Source organism: Alnus glutinosa, chromosome 8, assembly GCF_958979055.1.
Source record: "Alnus glutinosa chromosome 8, dhAlnGlut1.1, whole genome shotgun sequence".
NCBI lineage: Eukaryota > Viridiplantae > Streptophyta > Magnoliopsida > Fagales > Betulaceae > Alnus > Alnus glutinosa.
The window spans coordinates 9370321-9391903 of record NC_084893.1 but is presented as its reverse complement, the minus strand read 5'-3'; the positions used below and the strand labels follow the sequence as shown (position 1 = coordinate 9391903).

General features: G+C 38.5%; 1 protein-coding gene across 3 annotated transcripts; it reads left to right on the top strand.

Annotated features, from left to right (window-relative positions):
* The first annotated feature begins 1142 nt into the window (after positions 1–1142).
* Positions 1143–14596, top strand: LOC133876522 (cleavage stimulation factor subunit 50). 3 transcript variants are annotated; one of them, XM_062314809.1, is made up of 15 exons: positions 1143–1445; positions 2046–2129; positions 2241–2368; positions 3333–3405; positions 3516–3599; positions 3677–3763; positions 4127–4197; positions 4433–4484; positions 4594–4651; positions 4996–5096; positions 5206–5360; positions 5752–5860; positions 13122–13178; positions 13250–13405; positions 13794–14596. In XM_062314809.1, the coding sequence occupies exons 1-14, from the start codon at positions 1347–1349 to the stop codon at positions 13403–13405; spliced, it is 1314 nt and encodes a 437-aa protein (XP_062170793.1). In that variant the 5' UTR covers positions 1143–1346; the 3' UTR covers positions 13794–14596. The 3 variants fall into 3 exon arrangements, with proteins under 3 accessions (XP_062170793.1, XP_062170792.1, XP_062170794.1); XM_062314808.1 differs by lacking the exon at positions 13794–14596 and having other exon boundaries at positions 13250–13701; XM_062314810.1 differs by lacking the exon at positions 13794–14596 and having other exon boundaries at positions 1418–1445; positions 2251–2368; positions 13250–13701.
* Positions 14597–21583: the final 6987 nt, after the last annotated feature.

Below are 21583 nucleotides of genomic sequence, written 5' to 3'. Positions count from 1 at the left end.
ACTCAGATCAGTAATTCAATACATTCGTTCTATCAATCTCTAATTCTAATCTTCCACCCCAATCTGCAAAAATCATTAGCTGAGGTTCGATTCCTCAGTGATTTTGTTTGCCAACTATTGTTCAAAGGGCTTGCCCCTAAGGTCACGGAATAGAGAAGGTACATCCTTGATCGAGCTCATAGCCCTAAAAGCATGGTTGAGTTGACGTAAGGAAGTCATAAAAAGACTTCAACAAAGAAAAATACCAGAAACATAACACTAATGCTGCTTGTATCACACAGATGAGAGGATGATATATTAAAGGTGATTGAACAAAACACATTTCACTAAAATTCTTTTATACGCATGAGCTTCAGAAGATTAGTGATATTGATGTGAAGCAGATACGATTAAGTGATAATTTGACTGATTTATTTACCAAAACATTACCAACTGCAATATTTAAGAAGTTGGTGAATAACATTGGAATGCGACGGCTCAATGATCTTTTATCATAAACAATTGAAGTTCTTTATATTAATGAGTGGCAGTAAAATGATTATACTGATTGTACTTTTTTTCCTTCGCTAAAGTTTTTTCCATTGGGCTTTCTTTTGCAAGGTTTTTAATGAGGCAGTTCTAAAGCGTACGATGACACATGATAACAATATACTCTTTTTCCTTCGCCACAGGTTTTTTCCCACCGGATTTTCCTTGACAAAGTTTTAACGATGCATATTCTTAGTGTATGGTCATCAAAGGGGGAATGTTATGAATACATTCATGCATTTGGTGGATGACCATTTAGTTCCGTCTTTTGAAATTCTAGACATTCATGTCACATTTTAGAATTTCTGTAACATTCATGTAATATATTGATGTAGCATTTTAATTCATGTTCTACTTTTTCCTATTCTTTGACCTCCCATTATAATTCTATGTCTATAAAAATGAATATTAAGTAATATATAAAACACACAATAATATAGAAGAATCGTACATAGTTTCTGAAAACTAGTTTCACATATTTTAATTTCTTTATCTTGTCTTGTTATTTTCTTTATTTTACAGCATTAAGCATTTTTTTCCCAAAAAAGAGAGAGAAAAAAAAAAAAGGATAAAAAAGGTGAATGTAACGAATCTAACTATGGACGTGAGAAACTCCTTTCGTAACAAAAAATATCAAACTCGTTACCAAAAAAGGATGTTAACTCGGAATCAGCGCCTAATATCCTCAATATGCTTGTCTAGACTAGTTTATGGAGCAAAACGACGGTGTTCGGAAGGCCAAACGGCAATCCAAAAGCAAAAAATAGGCATGGTATTGAGAGGGTTTTAGGTGAAGAGGTTAAGGGTTTTGATTGGAAATGGAGAACAGCGTGGAGCAGACTCTGCAAGATGGGAAGCTGTACAGGCACCTCAATTCTCTCATCGTTGCTCATCTTCGTGACAACAATCTCAATCAGGCAAGCACTTCTGTAAATATATTTATATATCGTTTGGTTTCTCAGAAAATGTGGGATTGTGTAAGAAAGTACGTTATCGGTTATCAACCCTATTTTGTATGTTTTAGTTCCTGAAGAATCGAGAATTGGGAAAATACAGAGCATAGCTTGTTTGGTTGCTGGAAAATGTGGGAAAAGAAAAGAAAAGAAAGAAATGTAAATTTGGACTTTTGTAATTTTAATAGGCCTGCTTGATTGAAAATAAATTTGAATCAGCTGGGCTTGTACAAGTGTTTAGCTCAGTGAACTTGAATTTTCTTTGTTCTTTTCTTCTTTTTATTTTGGTTTCTGGGATTAGCAAGGTAAAGTTGAAATAGAAACTGTAGTTGCTAAGGAATGAAAGACTACTCACTTCATTTAAGGAAAATAGTGGAGTTTTAGAATAATATTGGTTTTCTAATGGTGAGAAATCCACGAAATGCTCTTTTTATTTTCTGCCACTTTTTCGGTGACCAAACAGTATAAGGGCTTGAATGATTTTCTATTTTCTTATGTTTGGTAAACGTAATAGTTTTGAATGTTGTTATGGTTTTAACTTTTGTGGTTCCTATTCTTTTCTAGGCTGCAAGTGCAGTTGCTTCAGCAACTATGACACCGTTGAATGTTGAAGCCCCACCTAATAAGCTTCTGGAGCTGTTTGCTAAGGTTCTTATTTGCTTTCTGAGTCTTTTGTCCCCTCGTTTAATTCTTAGTTGATTGTTGGATAAACAATGGAAAGAAGGCTTTTTCCCTTTTGGCTCTGAGGTGATATAACAGGGTCTTGCAGTGGAGAAAGATGAGATGTTAAGAGGGGTTACATCATCTGCATTGTTTGATTTGGGTACTTCATTACCTGCATCATATGGCTCAATCCCTGCTCCTCGTGCTGCTGCTGTTGATTTCAGGCAATCACTTTGTTTTGAATGACTTTCTTTGTCAATCTGACTAATTTCTTTTATTATGCACTGTTGTTTTCCACTGTGAATAACATGGATTTTATAATGTCATCTGGCTGTGGGCTTTTTACCACTTTACCACAAAGGGGTTAAAAATAAAAATGAATATCTGCATTTTCATTGTTGTTTAGGAGTTCAAATCTTTATGCCCGTTTAAAATAGCCTTCCCCCTCCTCTCCTGAGAGGATTTCCAGACTTGGATCCTATCTCCTATGCTGAAAACCAAGTTTAGTTGCACTTGTCTCTCTTTTGGAAAGCAGGGTATTAAAGATTGTGGGAGGAATGGATATTTTCTATAAATAGAAAAAGTCGGAATTTTGTAGTCAGGAATATCATTCCCTTTGAAAAATGTTTAAAATTTCCAAGTAATGATTCCTCAATTTTTTTTTTTTTTTAATTTTTAATTTTTAATTTTTTAATTTTTATGGTTGACTAACAATAAGTGATGCATACTCCTGTCTGCTTAACCCATCATTTCTTTATTGCTTGGCAAGTTTTGAACATAAGACCTACCCCAACCTCACCTCACTTGTTCCCACTTGATTTAAAGCCCAAGGGCTGTATAAACTATTATTAGGTTTTAATTTATGTTTCTTGCTAATTCAATAATGCATCCCATATGATTTGGGCCAGCTGTTGTTCCTGCTTTGCTTAATATGCTTAAATGTTATTGCATGGGTTTAGGGGACATGGGGCACTAATGTTTTAGAGAATAAGTAGATATCATGTGATTGATTTTAAAGGAAAATCTAATAGAAACTTCTGATTTTACCTGTTCTAAAGTAAATAGTTGGGGCGGCATAGGGTGACATACAGCAACAGTAACCCCTAAATTGACATATTTGCAATATTTTGTTGAATTTATCCTTGTTAAAGAAAAAAAACCTGATGATGCATCTCTTTATCAAACCAGTGCTGTGCAGGATACAAAAGGGTCATCAAAAAGTTTTCCAAAGCATGAGACACGGCATCTTTCAGAGCACAAGGTATACATTAGATTAATGTACAATTCTCTGCTTTCATTTGGTGATCTGAGTACACTATAAATTAATTGCTTCTGAGTATCTCATTTGGACTGATGGGCTAAATTTTTTAGAATGTAGCCAGATGTGCAAGATTTAGTCCTGATGGGAGGTTTGTTGCCACCGGAAGTGCAGACACATCCATAAAGCTGTTTGAGGTGTTGATTCTTTAGCCATTTGATCGGCTCTTCTTCTCCTTGAGCTTTTACTCACAGTTTGCCATTTTATCTTACAGGTTGCAAAAATTAAGCAAATGCTGCTACCAGATGCAAGAGATGGTCATGTGCGACCTGTCATTCGGACGTTTTATGACCATATACAAGTAAATCAATCTTGGTTACGAAGCTGTTGCATAGTAGCAATGGCTGTGTGAAATGGTTCAAAAAGCATTTTGTTTGGTGTTTATTGGTACTTTTTAATAAGATTGCCCTTCACAAAAACATCATATATCCAGAATTTATCAGATTCTTATCTGTGCATAATTTCTGAAAGATGGGAATTAGGTTTAGTTGAGATTGGCACAGTAAAGTCTTGGAATTTTAATGATTGGATCAATTTTGTTCTAATAATTTTTTATAAACTTCAATGAACTCATTTTGCCCTTTTCTTTTTTGTTGGAAAATGATCAGAGGATGTCTCTGTATCTACCCATATGTTGTCTAATGCTTTTCTAATACAATTGCAGCCAATAAATGATTTGGATTTCCATCCTCAAAATACTGTTCTGATATCTGGCGCCAAAGATCACACTATCAAGTATGAAATTCTTTAGTTTAATCATATCTGAGGCTGACTTCATTTTCTCTCTCCAACATCATATATTTCATTTAGTCTTGATTCATTGATACTGCTTTCGCAATTTTATCTATAATTCATTTCCTCTCTCCTTTCAGATCTGTTGATAAGCTCCTTAAACACTACAATCTTTGTTTTTCAAAAAACAGTAGTTGATTTGGAATTTGTTATGCATCACTCGCTGTTACTTTTCCAGGTTCTTTGATTTTTCCAAAATGACTGCAAAGAGAGCATTCAGAGTTATACAGGTCTTACTTGTAATTTTATAGAAGCATGATTCTGAACTTGGCAACGGAATTTATTATATAAGTATATATTAGGATTCTCTTGATAATTTTTATTTTTGTAACATTGCAGGATACACACAATGTGCGTTCTGTATCTTTTCATCCTTCTGGAGATTTTCTTTTAGCAGGTAATAATGGTCTTTACATTTTTCATCCCTAAATATATAGGTGGCAAGTACATCTTTTTTGGACCTATGTGATATTTATGCCATATGTTAATTGGAGCTTTATTGAAATGTTGAGAAAAAGCATGTGCAGTTGAGCTGATTTATGATGAACTATAATGGTAGACTACACAAAAATTCTTGATGCTGTCATAAAGTTTTAATGAATTTCTGTATAGATTAAGCTTTATCTACACAGAACGTAGTACAACTTCTTTGTAGGATATATGTGAATGGAATTTAGCACTATTACTAGAATTCTGATCATGCGTCACCTTAATTTGTTGGGCGAAAAAAAACAATCACAGGAACTGATCATCCAATCCCACACTTGTACGATGTCAATACCTTTCAGTGTTATCTATCTGCGAATGTGCCAGAAATTGGTGCTAATGGAGCCATAAATCAGGCATGGTCTACTCCCATTCTTTTTCACACTTGGAGGGATCATATTTCCACATTTCACAGATAAAGTCAAGGTCATTAAAGCAATCAATTCCATGTATTTGGTCATGCAGGTCAGGAATTCATCTACAGGTGGCATGTATGTTACAGCATCTAAAGATGGTGCTGTTCGGTTATGGGATGGGGTAACTGCCAATTGTGTGCGCTCCATAGTTGGTGCACATGGAGTGGCTGAGGCAACTAGTGCAAATTTTACAAAGGATCAAAGGTATAGGTCATGGAATGGCTCTGAGTTGTGAATGTGTGTGTAGAAAGTGAGGTGATTGTCTAATGAGAAATTATATTAGTGCAAGCAAGCTGTTCCATGAATTGTGAATGACACAACTAATGATATGATCCGAATACATGCTCTTCTGGAATATGCGGCTTTGGATGCGCTGGAACTGGAATGAGGAAGAGATTTGGGGTAAAGAGTGCTGTCAATAAGACAATGCAGTGATACTAATGAATCTAATGGATGATTTAATAGTGTTTTCAATGCATTCTATTAATGGATGGACATTACTGCCTTTGTACCAACTTGTTAAATACATTAAGATTGGATTTCACAAATGTTGTGTACTAGCTTTTGTAATATGACTTAAATGTTACCTCTCTAGGTTTGTTCTCTCTTGTGGGAAGGATTCGACTGTGAAGCTTTGGGAAGTTGGCACTGGAAGATTGGTCAAACAATATCTTGGAGCTACACATACACAGTTGCGGTGCCAGGTATGCACAAAAGGCCTTATTTGAAGGGTTTGTGGTTTGAGCATCTTTGGCACTGATGTGTGTTTGGATTTTTTAATTATTGAATTTAGGGAAATTATGTTACCACCCCTTCATACATTTGTGTTTTTTGACATTAGGACTCCGGTTTCCAATTTAATGAAATCAATACTCGCTTCAGAAACAATAAGTTGAGACATTCGTTAGTGTTTTTCGCCAATAAATAGCAGAAACAATATGAAAATATAACAATACCCCTTAAATTAAAAGATTTGAGAAGAGGGCCCTTGCTGTGATGTATTGTTGAGTGATTTGTGGGCTGGATCCTATTAGGGTGTGCTTGGGTTTCCTTTTGTTTTTGGGGTATGCAGGTTTTTTTTGTTTGTTTTGTTTTGTTTTTTTTTTTGTTTTGTTTTGTTTTGTTTTGTTTTGTTTTGTTTTTTTTTTTCTCCCTGTTTTGATGTCATTTTTGTATACTTCTTGTATATTTAGGGGCACCTTTACACTTTTTATAAAATTTTTTTGCTTACCTATCCAAAAAAAAAAAAAATTTGATGAAAAACACTAGCGGAGGTCTCAATTTATAAATGACCAAATCATGAGTCTGAATTTCATTAAATTGAAAATTGGGTCTCAATGTCAAAAAGTGCGAAAGCAGGGTTATGACATAATTTACTTTGAAATTACTGATATATGTCTATGAGGCTTCTATAGGACTCTGGGGAAAAGACTCTCTTTGTGGCTAACTTCTATTTCCTATGCATGTTGGATGGCATTTACATGGCTATCTGGCGAGTTTCCTCTGTTATAATTGCTAGCACAAAACCTCTGCCCTTTAATCCCCAAAAGAAGTGTTAAAATGGGGAGGGGTGGTGCTATGTGGAATCCAAAACGTTTGTCTTCTCGGTGATAGAAGGTGCTTCGGTGGTAAGAGTGGAGGAAAGGAGGAGGAGATTTTCAGGGCTCATACTGCTTGGTGCCCAGAGCTGCGGATGGTTGCTCTCGACCCTGGAGAGTGTGCTAAGGTTTACAGGGACGGATTTTGTAAGGTCTTTCAGGGAGGGGTCCAAGGTCTTCATTGTTAGGCGAGGAGGCAACACAGCTGGAAGTTTTATCGAAGTAGCAGCCTATGCCTTGGGAGGTTTGAAAGGGATTATTTACATTCCTGAAGGACGGAATGGGTGGGGATGGAGCAGTTTCTTGGCTGAGCTGGGTAAGACCAGGGATTTCCTCTCAGACTCAGCAGGGAAAGTTCTGGTTCGGACTGGAACTCCGCCTGCGATGGAGCGGGTTCACGATCATGGAGCTGGCACTGATGATGCTACTGGTTCAACCACAGACAAAGCACCATCTTACGCTGAAGTGCTATGCACAGGTCCTCGCCGACCGGAGGAGGAAGGGTTGAAGAAGGGTCAGACGGAGCACCTCTTGGGTAAAGACCATCATGACCGTTATGCCTTCGACGCTATGCAGGGGGACAGGAGTTTTCCTATTTCGGAAGCAAAGTCCCATGCTGTTTTCCGAGGCAAGTCAGCCTACTCCTTTGGTGAAAAAAGCGATGGATTTCAGAAGTTTGGAGGGAAAGACACGCTACCTTCCCTGCTGCTCTGGCAGAGCCAGCTGGAGAAGTTGAAAAATGAGGTGGACCGAGCACTGTGTAGTGTGCGTGAAGGGCTGTTGTTGGTTGGGCCGGGCTTCAAGCCCAATGGTGACAGGCGGAAGAGGAAAAAGAACAGAAAGAAGAAAAAGCAGAGGACTTGTTGGGTTCCGAAATCTAAGCCCAACCCAAGTGTTTCAACGGCTGATCGGGCTATGCCTATAGTAACGCCTACAGTAACAGAACCACTGGCAGTGTCGGGTTCCGGAGGTCCAGAGAGTGTTTTGGAGGGAGCGTCGACTTCTGGCGGGTTCTGTCTTCCCTCTACGACGATCACGTCTTTGGAGATCACATGCGTCGAGTCTGCCTCCAGGCCAGAGCGGGGGTCTCGTCCTGTTATCAGAGATGCGGATACAAGGGAAGAGAAGGAAGAAAAGGATATAGCCAGGAGTGCGGTTCAGTCTGCGGGATGCACAGAGACTGACGGTGGTGTTTCTGCTCCTCTCGATATCCAAACTCCAGCATGCTACTCCAAGCTGTTGGAGTTAGGTCCCGGGCCACTCATCAACGTGGTGGACACCGGCATATGCCCAGCTCTGCTCTGCGTCGGAGGGCTGAATGTTGTCCCTGCCTTGGAAAGTTTAACTTCTCCGCTGGTTCTTAATGGGTCTGAGCTACCCGGTTCTAGGTTGGAGGTTGTTCCTAAAATTCCGGAAGTCCCTGCCACAGTTAGGATGGGTTCAGACTCAGTGATGGTTGTTTGGGCTGGTCGGAGTTCGTTGGATCCTTTGATGCCTTCGGGCTTTTATCCCTCGGAGTTAGAAGTTGTAGATACCTCTATTACTCTCTTCTCCCCTTCCGGTTTGGGGCCCATGAATGGAATGAAGCTTATTGAGCCCCCGGAGGAAGAGCCGGCTCCTTTGTGCTGCTGTCCGGGTGATAATTTCAGGGGTCTTTCCGGTAAAAAATCTCCAATGGATTTCTTGAAGGCGGTTCTGGAGTATAGCCAGTCGGTGGGGGTTACGTGTGATGGCTATGAAGGTCAGCTTTCAGCCGTGTTTGAGGCTATCCTTGCTGAAAATGACAAGAAGGAGACGGGTTCTTCTCTGAAAGCGGGCAACAAGTTCAATAGAGAACTTAATAGATTATCTTGTTCTATTAATTATGATGCGAGAAGCGGAAGCAACTCTCAGAGTAGGTGTAAAGGGAGGGCGATTGGAGGTATTTTATGAAGCCAAAAATTCTCTCGTGGAATGTCAGGGGCTTAAATGAGGGTAGCAAGCGGTTGAAAGTTAAAAACCTAATTAGACAATGGAAGGCAGACATTATTTGCTTGCAAGAAACCAAACTGGAGTTCATCTCCAACAGCTTAGTGAGGCGCCTTTGGGGATGTCACTTCGTTGATTGGTGTTACTTACCCTCAAGCGGGGCCTCTGGTGGTATTCTTATCATGTGGGATAGAAGGGTTGTCGAGAAATTAGATGTGTATGTGGGGGAGTTTGTTGTCGCTTGTTCTTTTAGGAGTGTTGCCGATGACTTTACTTGGGCCTTCGCGGGGGTATACGGTCCTAACCTTGACTCTGTTAGAAGGTTGCTCTGGGACGAGCTGGCTGGCCTTGCTTCTTGGTGGGAGATGCCTTGGTGTATTGGGGGTGATTTCAATGTCATTCGTTTTCCTGCTGAAAGGTCTAGGGAAGGTCGCCTTACCGCTGCTATGATGGAGTTCTCAGACTTTATTTTCGAGCAGGGCCTCATGGACTTTCCTCTCGCTGGAGGGACTTTCACGTGGTCCAATAATCAGGAGAACCCCTCCTGGTCTCGTATTGACAGATTTCTTGTCTCTCCAGATTGGGAGGTCAAGTTTCCAGGGTCTATTCAGAAAAGGCTTCCTAGATTGTGTTCTGATCATTTCCCTATCCTCCTGGATTGTAGTGGCATTCAATGGGGTTCCAGACCGTTCAAGTTTGAGAATATGTGGTTGAAGGCTGAAGGGTTTGTGGATAGGGTTCGGATTTGGTGGGAGTCTTATCGCTTCCAGGGTTCTCCTAGCTTCATCTTCACTCAAAAGCTTAAGGCTTTAAAGGTTGATCTCAAGAGATGGAATGATCAGGAGTTTGGCAATGTGGAGTTTCGCAAAAAATTGCACATGGAAGAGTTATGTACTCTTGATAGGTTGGAGGAACAACAAGGTTTATCTTCTGTAGAAAAGGAGAGGAAATGTGCGGTCATCAGAGAACTGGAGAACTCTACCTTGCAGGAAGAGATTAGTTGGAGACAGAAGTCTAGGGTTCTGTGGCTGAAAGAGGGTGATAAATGCACTAAATTCTTCCACCGGATTGCTAACTCGAACAGGAGGTCTAATTCCATAGAGTCGCTCTCCATCAATGGCTCTGTTTCATCCGACCAGCAGGTTATCAGAGAGCATGTGGCTCAATTCTATGAGTCTCTCTTTACAGAACCCTTCCCATGGAGACCTAGAATGGATAATATTGCTTTCGACACCTTGGATGCAGCTGAGGCCTCTTCTCTAGAACTTCCTTTCGAGGAGGTGGAGGTCTTAGAGGTGGTGAAAAGCATGAATCGAGATAAGGCACCTGGTCCAGATGGGTTTTCTCTTGCGTTTTTCCAAGACTGTTGGGATGTGATCAAGACAGATCTTATGAGGGTTTTATGGGACTTTCACTCTCAAAGCAAGTTTGTTAAAAGTGTTAACGCCACTTTTATTGCCTTAATTCCGAAGAAATCTGGGGCTGTGGATTTAAAGGACTTTCGTCCTATCAGTCTTGTTAGTGGTGTGTACAAGATCATTGCTAAAATCCTTGCAAATAGACTTAAAAAGGTGGTGGAGAAGATTATATCATCCCCTCAAAATGCTTTTGTGAAAGGCAGGCAAATTCTTGATTCAGTTCTTATTGCCAATGAGTGCTTGGATAGTCGAATCAAATCCGGCGAACCAGGGTTACTTTGTAAGCTGGATGTTGAGAAGGCTTACGACCACGTTAACTGGGATTTCTTACTGTATATGTTGAGAAGATGTGGCTTTGGGGAGAGATGGTGCTCTTGGATAGCGCACTGTATATCTACGGTGCGATTCTCTGTGCTGGTGAATGGCTCCCCAACCGGTTTTTTCAGTAGCTCTCGTGGCCTTAGACAGGGTGATCCTCTGTCACCACTATTGTTCGTCATTGTGATGGAGGCTCTTAGTAAGTTCTTCTTCGCTACTGTTCAAAAGGGCTACCTTTCAGGGTTCTCTGTGGGTTCTGGCAACAGGGAAGCTATTAACATTTCTCACCTATTGTTCGCAGACGATACTTTAGTCTTTTGTGGGGCTAATTCTGATCATCTTCATTATCTTCGTATGCTTCTTATTTCTTTTGAAGCTGTGTCAGGATTGAAGATTAACCTGGCCAAATCTGTGATGGTTCCTGTGGGTGAGGTGGATAATATGGACGGTCTGGCTAACATATTGGGTTGTGGAGTGTCCTCTCTTCCTATAAAGTATCTTGGTCTTCCGTTGGGAGCTCCTTTTAAGGCTAAGTCTTGTTGGGATGAAGTTGTAGGGAAGATTGAGAGGCGGTTGGCTAGCTGGAAGCGGTTGTATTTGTCGAAGGGGGGTAGGGTTACCCTTATAAAGAGTACTCTCTCCAACCTTCCTACATATTTTCTCTCTCTATTCCCTATTCCCTCCAGTGTTGCTAGTCGCATTGAGAAGCTGCATCGTGACTTTTTGTGGGGTGGCATAGGCGACGAATTCAAATACCACTTGGTCAGTTGGTCCAAGGTTTGTCATCCTATTTCTGAAGGTGGTTTGGGCATAAGAAATTTGAGAATTTTCAACAAGGCGCTGTTAGGGAAGTGGTTGTGGCGTTATGCAAATGAGAGAGAAGCCCTGTGGAAATCCGTGGTGGATGCGAAGTATGGCTCTACTAGGGCTGGTTGGTGTTCCTTAGATCCCCTTGGGTCTCACGGTGTGGGGAGTTGGAAGAACATAAGGAAGGGGTGGAGCTTGTTTTGTAGATATACCAGACTTATCTTGGGCAATGGGTCGAGGATTCGTTTTTGGGATGATGTTTGGTGTGGAGAGATGCCCCTCAAGGAAGCCTTTCCAGTTCTTTATGATATAGCTTGTGTCAAGGATTCTTTGGTAGAAGACCATTTGGTAGTGGTAAGTGGCTCCTATCAGTGGGATGTCAGATTTTTCCGTGATGTTCACGATTGGGAGGTGGACGTTATGGCTTCCTTTTTCTCCTTACTGTATTCATCCAAGGTGGCTCAAGATGGGGGGGACAGGCTTTGGTGGACCCTCTCTCGCAAAGGGTTTTTTGATGTTAGATCATTCTATAAGGCTCTTGCCTGCAAAGAAGCTTCTTTTTTCCCCTGGAAAAGTATTTGGCGGACCAAGGCCCCATTGAAAGTGGCCTTCTTCGCTTGGACGGCAGCGTTAGGGAAAATTCTCACCTTGGACAATCTCAGAAAGAAGCGTGTCATTGTGATTGATAGATGTTGCATGTGTAAAATGACCGGGGAGACTGTGGATCATCTTCTTCTTCATTGCGAGGTTGCACGCGCTCTTTGGTATGTCATCCTTAGCCGGTTCGGTTTGCATTGGGTGATGCCTTCTCGGGTGATAGACTTATTTGCATGTTGGTGGTCGGGGGGACGGTCCCGTAGTGCGGTCGTGTGGAAGATGGCTCCTTGTTGTCTTATGTGGTGCTTGTGGACGGAACGCAACGATAGACAGTTTGAGGACAGAGAAAGAACCATAGAGGAGCTCATTTCCTTTTTTCTCCATTCTTTGTACTCCTGGACGGCTGCGCATTTAGCACCTCTAGAGATTAGTTATAACGATTTCCTTGTATTGCTTTCTTCTTCTTCTTCTTAATTGTCTCTCTTGTATACCCCCTGTATACTTGATTGTGTTTTTCTAATAAAATTTTCTTCTTACTTATCAAAAAAAAAAATGGGGAGGGTTTCTCAAAGTAAGGAGTTTTCTTCAGAGAGGGTCCCATAGCTTCCAAAATCTATGAATGAACATATATATGAGAGAGTGATTTAGAAATTTGACACATATTCCTATGTGTCCTGATAGTATTTTTTTTAACCCCATTGTGGTTTATTGTTTACAATCTACTTTATAACTTAGAAGTGAGGATTTGGTTAATAATGTGGTTTATAGACTCAGGTGGGACGTGAATTTCCCTGTGTAGAACTAGAATTATGTTGCTTTCGTGGCTACCAAATTCTGTCCTATTATAGGTTATTGCAAGTGAAAAAGGATAATTTATAACTTTGGTTGTATCTATGAGTAAAAAGGACAATTCATAGATTTAATTGAACTTACATATGCTCTGTACAGTTGGTATTCTGCTTAATCAATTGATGAGCCAAACCTACAGCATTGTTGCTGTAAACAGTAGTAAAATGCTCTTGACTCATCAAAAAAAAAAAAAAATTACTGTAGTAAAAGTGCTTTGAATAGTTAATGCCCTTTTTTCTTTTGGCCTTCCTCTTGCATATACGTTCCTATATGGATGATGGATTTTCCTTTCTAAGATCCAAGTAATACTTGGTCCTCACTATTAGTTGAAAAGGAAAGTTCTATATTGGTACTATGATCTTTATGGACCATGTAATCATACTATCAAATGTTTGAATCTTTGTTTGCAGGCTGTTTTCAATGACACTGAAGAATTTGTACTATCCGTAGATGAACCAAGCAATGAGGTTTGTGTAACTTCTTGTCCTTTTAGCTCAATAATCTGGACTTCAACTGAGGATTCTGGGGATGGCTGCAGATTGTAGTATGGGATGCTCTGACAGCAGAGAAAGTAGCACGGTGGCCGTCCAATCATATCGGTGCGCCCCGCTGGGTTGAGCACTCACCAGTAGAGGCAGCCTTCATTTCCTCTGGGACTGATAGGTCTATCCGGTTCTGGAAGGAAATACTCTAGGTACGTCGAAGATGGGGTTGACAGTAATCTTAATCCAAGGATATGTATATTAAGAGATCACTGAAAATGCTTCCTAGAAGAAATTTTCTGCCTGTAGAACAACAAAAATGTTGAGAATGGTTGGACCTGCGGATCTATATATACAAAATTGTAGACATTTCCCTCCTGTGCACTCAATTCATCGCTGTCTTTGAAATCCTTCACGATAGATCAATTTAATGAAGGTTTATTTTATGTTCATCAAATATTTTTGAAAGGCTCTGAAGCCGATATAAGGTGGCCTTTTATTTCCTCTCTCTCTCTCTCTCTCTCTCTCTCATACCTTTTTGAATGTTTAGCTTTTGATATGTTACTTGCTTTACTTGACAACACTTTCGTTTTCTCTAAGGTTGAATATGGATGGCATCCATTGTGATACTTATTGGACTTCTCATCTTATGAACTTCTGAAGACTGAAGACATCCCCTTGCAAGTTTGAGAAACTGGAAAAACCAGGCAAGCTGAGAATAAACTTGAGCTTTTAAAGCGTCATCTTAAGAGCAAACAACTTGAATAAAAACCGAAGAGTTCAAAGTTGTAACAGGTGTGGTGCGTTGCATCTCTCGTTTTCTACTATATTTCACATACCATTGCTGTTCAATGCAAAATAATAATCAGGTGAACCTCTGAAGATTAAAGCATATGATGTACCAATATCTACACGATCAGACCTGGGCTGACTAGGCCCATTGAGGACCAACCGCTGGGCCTAAAACCACTAGCCACCTGGGCCCAGTAGCTCGACCACCTGGCCAAGGAACCGGGAAGGGCATGTAGTAGGGAATCACCCTTACTGCCACCTCATCGCAACTGTCCCTATATTTCTTGTATGAAATTAAGGAACACTTTCTACCCCTGATCTTTTATTACTTCTGCAATCAAACTATTAAATTTTAAAGTGTCAATTTAGGGTTACTATTTTTCAATTTCTTGCAATGTCTAACCTTCCTGTCCAAATTCAACGTTAAATCAGTGACCCACTGGTGGGACACATTTTCCCATTTTTTTAGAAGGGAGGGGTATTTTGGGGATTTTACTTTTTCCATTAGAATTTAATGTTGAATTTGAACGGGAGGGTTGATATTGAAAAAAATTAAAAGATGGTGACCCTAAATTGACATTTTTTAGTGTTGACATTCATTCCTATGCAAATGAACTATCATTAGCGTCGGAGTCAAAAGTCGACGTTGATAAGGGGTCAACAACGTCGATTATTTAGATTGACGCTATTGACCCATAATAATAATAATAATAATAATAATAATAAATAATGCATTAGAATCGACTTTGGTGTCAACGTTAATGGCCTATCATCAGCGTCGACTGTCAAAAGTTGACGCTGAATATGAGGTCACTAGTGTCGACTATCTTGGTTGACGCTTTTGACCCTAAATTTTTTTTTTTTTTTTTTTTTTTAAAACTAAAATAATAGCCTATTAAAATCATATTAGCCTATTAAAAATTAAAACAATTAAAACCTATAGAAAAAATTAATTCTTTTTTATATTATTAATAAAATTTTCTATTTTTCTATTCTTATTACACACACACACACACCCCATTTGTTTGATCAATCGTGATACGATCAAATGATTGATCAAACTTGATAAAATTGAATGTTGATCGAACATTCGATCGATCCTAGTTCATTAGTCCGATCGATCCTAGTGCATTACTATGATCGATCGTGATAGGATTGATCAAACATTCGATCAATTCGATTGATCCCGATACCATCAAATGATCAATCGAACTCTATGGATTTCGTATTATCCTTGTGCACTAATTTGATCGATAGTGATAAGATCGAATGATTGATCGAACTTGACATGATTGATGGTTCGATTGAACGTCCGATCATTCCTAGTGCATTAGTCATATCACTTGTGATACGATGAAGACATTCTATAGGGGTGCTCAATACAAAAATTACATAAGTCACTAACTAATTGATGGCTTTTCAAAATACACTTTTGCAGATATGTCATATTTACTTTCTTCCACAAGATCATTCATTGTAATAATTTCTTAATCATCCTCCCATTAGACATCATCGATCCTAATGCATTAGTCTGATCGATCGTGATACGATCAAAGGATCAATCGAACTTGACATGATTGAAGGTTAGATTGAACATTTTATTGATCCTAGTGCATTAGTCCGATCGATCGTGATATGATTGAATCATCCTCCCATTAGACATCATCGATCCTAATGCATTAGTCTGATCGATCGTGATACGATCAAAGGATCAATCGAACTTGACATGATCGAAGGTTAGATTGAACATTTGATTGATCCTAGTGCATTAGTCTGATCGATCGTGATATGATTGAAGGCTTTATAGAACTTGCCACGATTGAATGTTTGAACTTGGTATATATAAGAGGTATGTGGAACAAAGCACAACTGAAGGGTTCAATTGCCGAGTGCTATTTACCTGATGAGAGTTTGACCTTTTGCTCCATGTATCTTAGTGGGAGAGACAAGATGGAACCATAAAGAGAGAAATGCTGGCGGCTTCTTGCATGAAACTGACCAAGTCTTGGATGTGTTCTCTCAACTAGTTCGACCGTTGGGTGCAGAAAAATTTGTAACACTTGATGAGAACGTTTTTGTAAGAGCTCAATGGTATGTGCTTAGTAACTGTAAGGAAATGTCTTCCTACTTGGAGTAAGTGTAGCAATGGGGGTTTCTTACATTTACCTTATGTTTACTCATTATACAAGATGATTACTAACAATTGTGCTTTTCTATGCAGTGAACACTGTCAGATGATTAGATGAGAAGGCTGTCATGACATTGAGAAGAAGCATGAGGCCAATTTTGAGCCTTGGTTTTGAGATTATATATACAGTGGTGGGCATAATGGATAACATGTCCCAAAGCAATTATATGATCTTGCATGCGGACATGATTATCAAGTTAGAACGTATAGAGGCTGCATTGTGAATGGGGTTAGGTTCAATACAAAAGAATGTGCATAAACTCGTATTACCCAGAACAATAGTATTTTTGTTCGAGGTGAGCACGACACATATATCATTAAGAATTGTGGTGAGTTGAAGAATGTTCTTGAGTTACGTTAGCCTGTCCCAAATCTTGTGTATCTATTTAAGTGCGATTGTTGGGATACTTGGATTACGAGTGAAATAAAAAGGGACCAAGGCTTTATGATTGTGAATACTTCTCGTAAATGGTATTAGTCCGACCCGTTCATATTAGCATGCCAAGTTACGCAAGTGTTTTATTTCAAAGATCCCAAATTCGTTGATTGTTGGAAAATGGTGTAGAAGCTGACCAATAGAAACATATAAGATATTCTAACAGTAGTAGAGGGAGATAACGAAGAAAATGAGCAAGGAATCAACGTTGATGTATACTAGGAACATGAATGTGTTGGGCGGGCCGGGGGGGGGCCGCTAATGTTGCCCTTGTTGAAGACTCTACTATGTTATGTAGAGATAATGCAAAAATAGCTATTGACGAATTATATGGGCAACTTGATGGAAGCATGTTCTTTGACGATAACCTGTCAATTGAGGAGCGTGATAGAAACTCTGATGATGAAGAAGAGTTATGTTGCAACTATGTGTAACGACCAGAGAAATTAATTAACTGGCAATTAACTTTATGGTTCGCCTCCTAGTCTCATTCTACAATAAATAAGTCTCAGAGATATCTATTGCTCAAAAAGATAATACTACGCAGCGGAAACAATATTAAATATTCTACCAACATTAATAATTACAACTAGAGAATCTATTAAGAGTCATCATATTAATTGAAATCATGCTATACATATCATCGATATAAAATATGTAAACTAAATCTTAATATACAATCGAGCCTAAAATGATAAGCCTACAACATCATCAAAAGTACTAATTACCATGAACGGCTTACAAAATCCAGCAATCACTCCTCAAGTATTAACTAGATCGATATCACAATGTCAAACAACCGCATCCGCGTCAAGGCCCATCTCAAATCTGACATATAAAGGTAGCTAACTATAAAACAACATATGTTTTACAGGTACACAAGATACAAGCATAAGTCTACGACTTAGTGAACATAAATACGCATGATACACATGTTATCATATGGTGAACTCATATGTTTAAGATATAAATCACATGTAGCAATGTAAATTTATAGTTCCTCATTTGACAAAATGACCATGAATGCAAGATAATATAGTATATGCTGTAATAAGAGAATCCTATCATATTTCAATTCCATATGGTCTACCTAGGATGTTAACACTTTATCAACAACGGCGCCAAAAACTTGATGTGCAAATTTTAATTAACTCGCAAGTGTACGAATCGTTTATAGTTAATGGATTGCAAGTGCGAGGTCGATCCCACAGGGAATTGTGTTTTTGAAAATAAATATATGTCTAAATTAATTAAATCTTAACATAGTTCCCAAAAAAGGTTTGATTTTGGTGAATAAAAGAAAACATAAATTAAAAAAAAAAAAAAAAAAAAAACAAACAAACAAACACCAAGGTTTTGGAATCCATACCCACCGAATCATAACAACATACTCCATGTTCGTCAATATTAATCCAAAATTCTCACAATTAAAATCTTAGGTATGTTTTACTATGCTTCAAACATTTAATCAAAATCATCTCATGTATCCATTTTTTACACAAATCACGAAAGAAATCCAATTGAAATCAAATCATCAAGTGTATCCGTAAATCACAACAAGATATCCAATTTAAATCAAAACATCAATTGTATCCGTATAATAAATCACAAGGGATATCAAATTGTTTTATACATAAAAATCAAGCAATCAATTATGTGAAATTATCTCAAATCATCAAATGTATCCTTGAATTACAAAAGATATCAAAGAATCATTCCACACATTGAAACGAAGTAAAACATTGAAAAAATTAAACCAAATAAAATCGGATAATAACGACTTACATGAAAGTATTGTTGTTCTTTATCGATGAGGCTTCATTCTCAACCTTAGTTGAGAAATTAGCTACACATGATTATGGACATAAAACCTACACCTAAAGAAAAACTAAACTAAAAAGAGAAAATATTTTTGGTCTCTAGCTCTCCTCCTCTCTTTTCTTGAGACTTAGTAGTCTATTTGTAGGGAGCAAACAAACCCTAGAAGTTCTAGAGATCCAAGAAAAATCGTACTTCAATCTCCTAGTCAAATTAGGAAGCAATCCTAGTACAAATTGGAATAGGATTCGTCTAAATTTGCGTTCTTATATTGCGGGACACTGTTGGCATAGTAGACGTCCGAATTAGGAAAATCTTATTTCACAATGATTTGTAGTATTTTGAGTTAGATTTCCAAGGCCACTAGTTTCACCTTAATCCGATACTTGACCGGAAAGTCATGGCTAAAATACTATGACATGTGCAGAATTTGAAATTTAATCCAATCCGATTTTGACTCTAATTAGAGAAATTCCGATTTAATCATTTCATTGATATGGTAAACATAACCACATCGTCTAGGTCTTCTTAAAGTGTGATTTCTTTCAAGCTTTTCATTTTTCACCTTAAAGCTGTCGTTTTCCTTTAGCAACCTACAAAACACTAAAAACACAAATATAACACAAAATATTAGATTAAGATATAGTTAAAGAATTAACTAATGTAAATTAAGGGGTTTAAATATGCAATATTTTGCACTCATCAATCTACCTAGGATGTTAACACTTTCTCGACAAGGTTGTTGCTGTCCCAAGAGACCTATAGCATAACATCGGTGCCTTCGATGTTGTAGCCTACTATCTTATACTAACAGCTCGACCGAGTTTGACTTCGGGTGGCCCATGCTACTAGTAGAGCCGTAATAGTGACCCCATTCGTACATGGTGTGCTAGTAACAAATAACCATTGGATCCAAAGCCAAACATCAAAATAAATCTCTTTGACTATCGGGTCAACTTATATAATAGTAAGCCTATAGCCTTTATCCTGCACGTACAAGTGCTACGGTGTACCATATCGTACGATGCAATTTAATAGCACTGACTTTTACATGCATGCTTTTATAAACTCATCATTTTCATTATCTTGTTTTTCATCACTCATTTTCAAAAAATAGAGTTCACAGTAATCAAAAGTATTCGTTTGAGTTTTAATCATTTGAGTCGCAGGTTTTGCCCGGGTGATCTTCTAGACATTCTTGAACCTCCAAATCTGTGAGAAGACCTATCATTAATCTCTAAACTTGAGCTAAACAAGTCCTAAGCTTTAAATATGCTCAAAATAGGTTCATTGTCTAACCGTCAAACGTTCAGACAGAAGAAGTCGAATGTTCAGTCTCGACATCAAACGTTCGTTCAATGAAGGGCCGAACGTTTAGTGTTGGATAAAAACCTATTTCCAAAAAAAAAAGCCACAAAAATACCTCTAGGCAAGTTCTAAGGTCTTAACATGATCCCTAACAGAGTTCTAAGCCACAATAATGAAACTATGCAGGCAAAGATAAGTCCAACATTATTAATACACTAATCCATCATTAAGCTAGTGTTAAGGCCAACAAAACATTTTAGAGAGTTAAACCTATGAACTTATGCTATGAAAACGAACCAACAACATAGCAACAACAAATAAAATAGTTGAGTTAGGAAATTTACCTCTTTAGAAGCACAAAGGGGCCAGAACACTCATTCTCCACCAAGACACTCTCTCACACTCTCTCTAGAACAAAACTAACTCGAAGAGGTGGAAATAAGGTGAAGGGGTGAAGGGGAGGGGTATTTATAGATGCCCAAGGGTATGAGGATAAGGATGGAAGTATTTTTCATAGTACTACCACATGTCGAACGTTTGGGCTAACTGTCGAACGTTCGGGCTAATTGTCGAACGTTCGTGTACTATTAGCGTTTTTACGAACATTCGGTGTACGATTTGACATACATACCAAATGCGTGGGATTTACTTTTTGATATACGATCGATTGTACCATACGACAAATGTTCGAACGTTCATCGCGCGGCAAGGGTCGAACATTCGGCCAATACTTTGAACGTTTGATTAGAACAGAAAGTAAAAAATCGGGCTAACTGTCGAATGTTCATGTACTATTAGGGTTTTTACAAACATTCGGTGTACGATTTGACATACATACCAAATGCGTGGGATTTACTTTTTGATATACGATCGATTGTACCATACGACAAATGTTCGAACGTTCATCGAGCGGCAAGGGTCGAACATTCGGCCAATACTTTGAACGTTTGATTAAAACAGAAAGTAAAAAATTCACTCTATTTAACAAACCCTAACATTCCCATTAATTCAAATAAGGCCCACTTAACCCTTTTTAATATTTTAGGGTATTACATTCCTCCCTCTTTACAAAATTTTCGTCCTCAAAATTTTAGAATAAAAGAAAATACTTTGAAGGAATGGTAACATTACCTTATGTCAGTAGTCTTGTGAGATTCGTACTCAGTAAACTCTTGGGTAATCTCATCCCATCCATTCTCTGGCACTAAAACTCCTTCATTCTTAAAAAGATGTGGGGAGTTGTCTCGTAAGTCATCAAGAGCGTCCTAGTCAATGTTACCCACACTACATCAACCACCATCAATTTCAACCCCTAGATCTATCCACTCACAGAAAGAGTAGTTCCATACAATTAGGGTCCATGGGTAACCTTGGCATGATACTATGCTTCCTAGACAAGAGCAAAGTTATCTTAAGTGACTACTCTTAAATCATCTAACTACAATTGTAACTGACAATCACACAACTTTGCAAACAGTCCAAAACAATCAAGAAAAGAATTTAGCCATAAAAATAAGATCCTTGAACAACAATATTGAGCAAGCAACATGCATTTATGCTAGATTCGATGTCAAGGAAACTTGGTATGCCATTAAGCCTATCCCCTGGTGATTTAGACAAGTGCCACATAAATGTCTTTTACTAACATTAGTTCGATACACTGGCGACTTACACTTTGTCTGTAGAGTGTCTTGTAAGGCGGTATTCCAATAGTTGTCTGGTATCTGGCATAGTAAGCAATCCTAATTCGTAGTAGACACTGAATCCAACTTTCTTAAAGTCCAAGAAATAAGCCCATAATACGTCCTCCAACGATCCGAATAGTCCTCTTTGACTGACTGTTGGTCT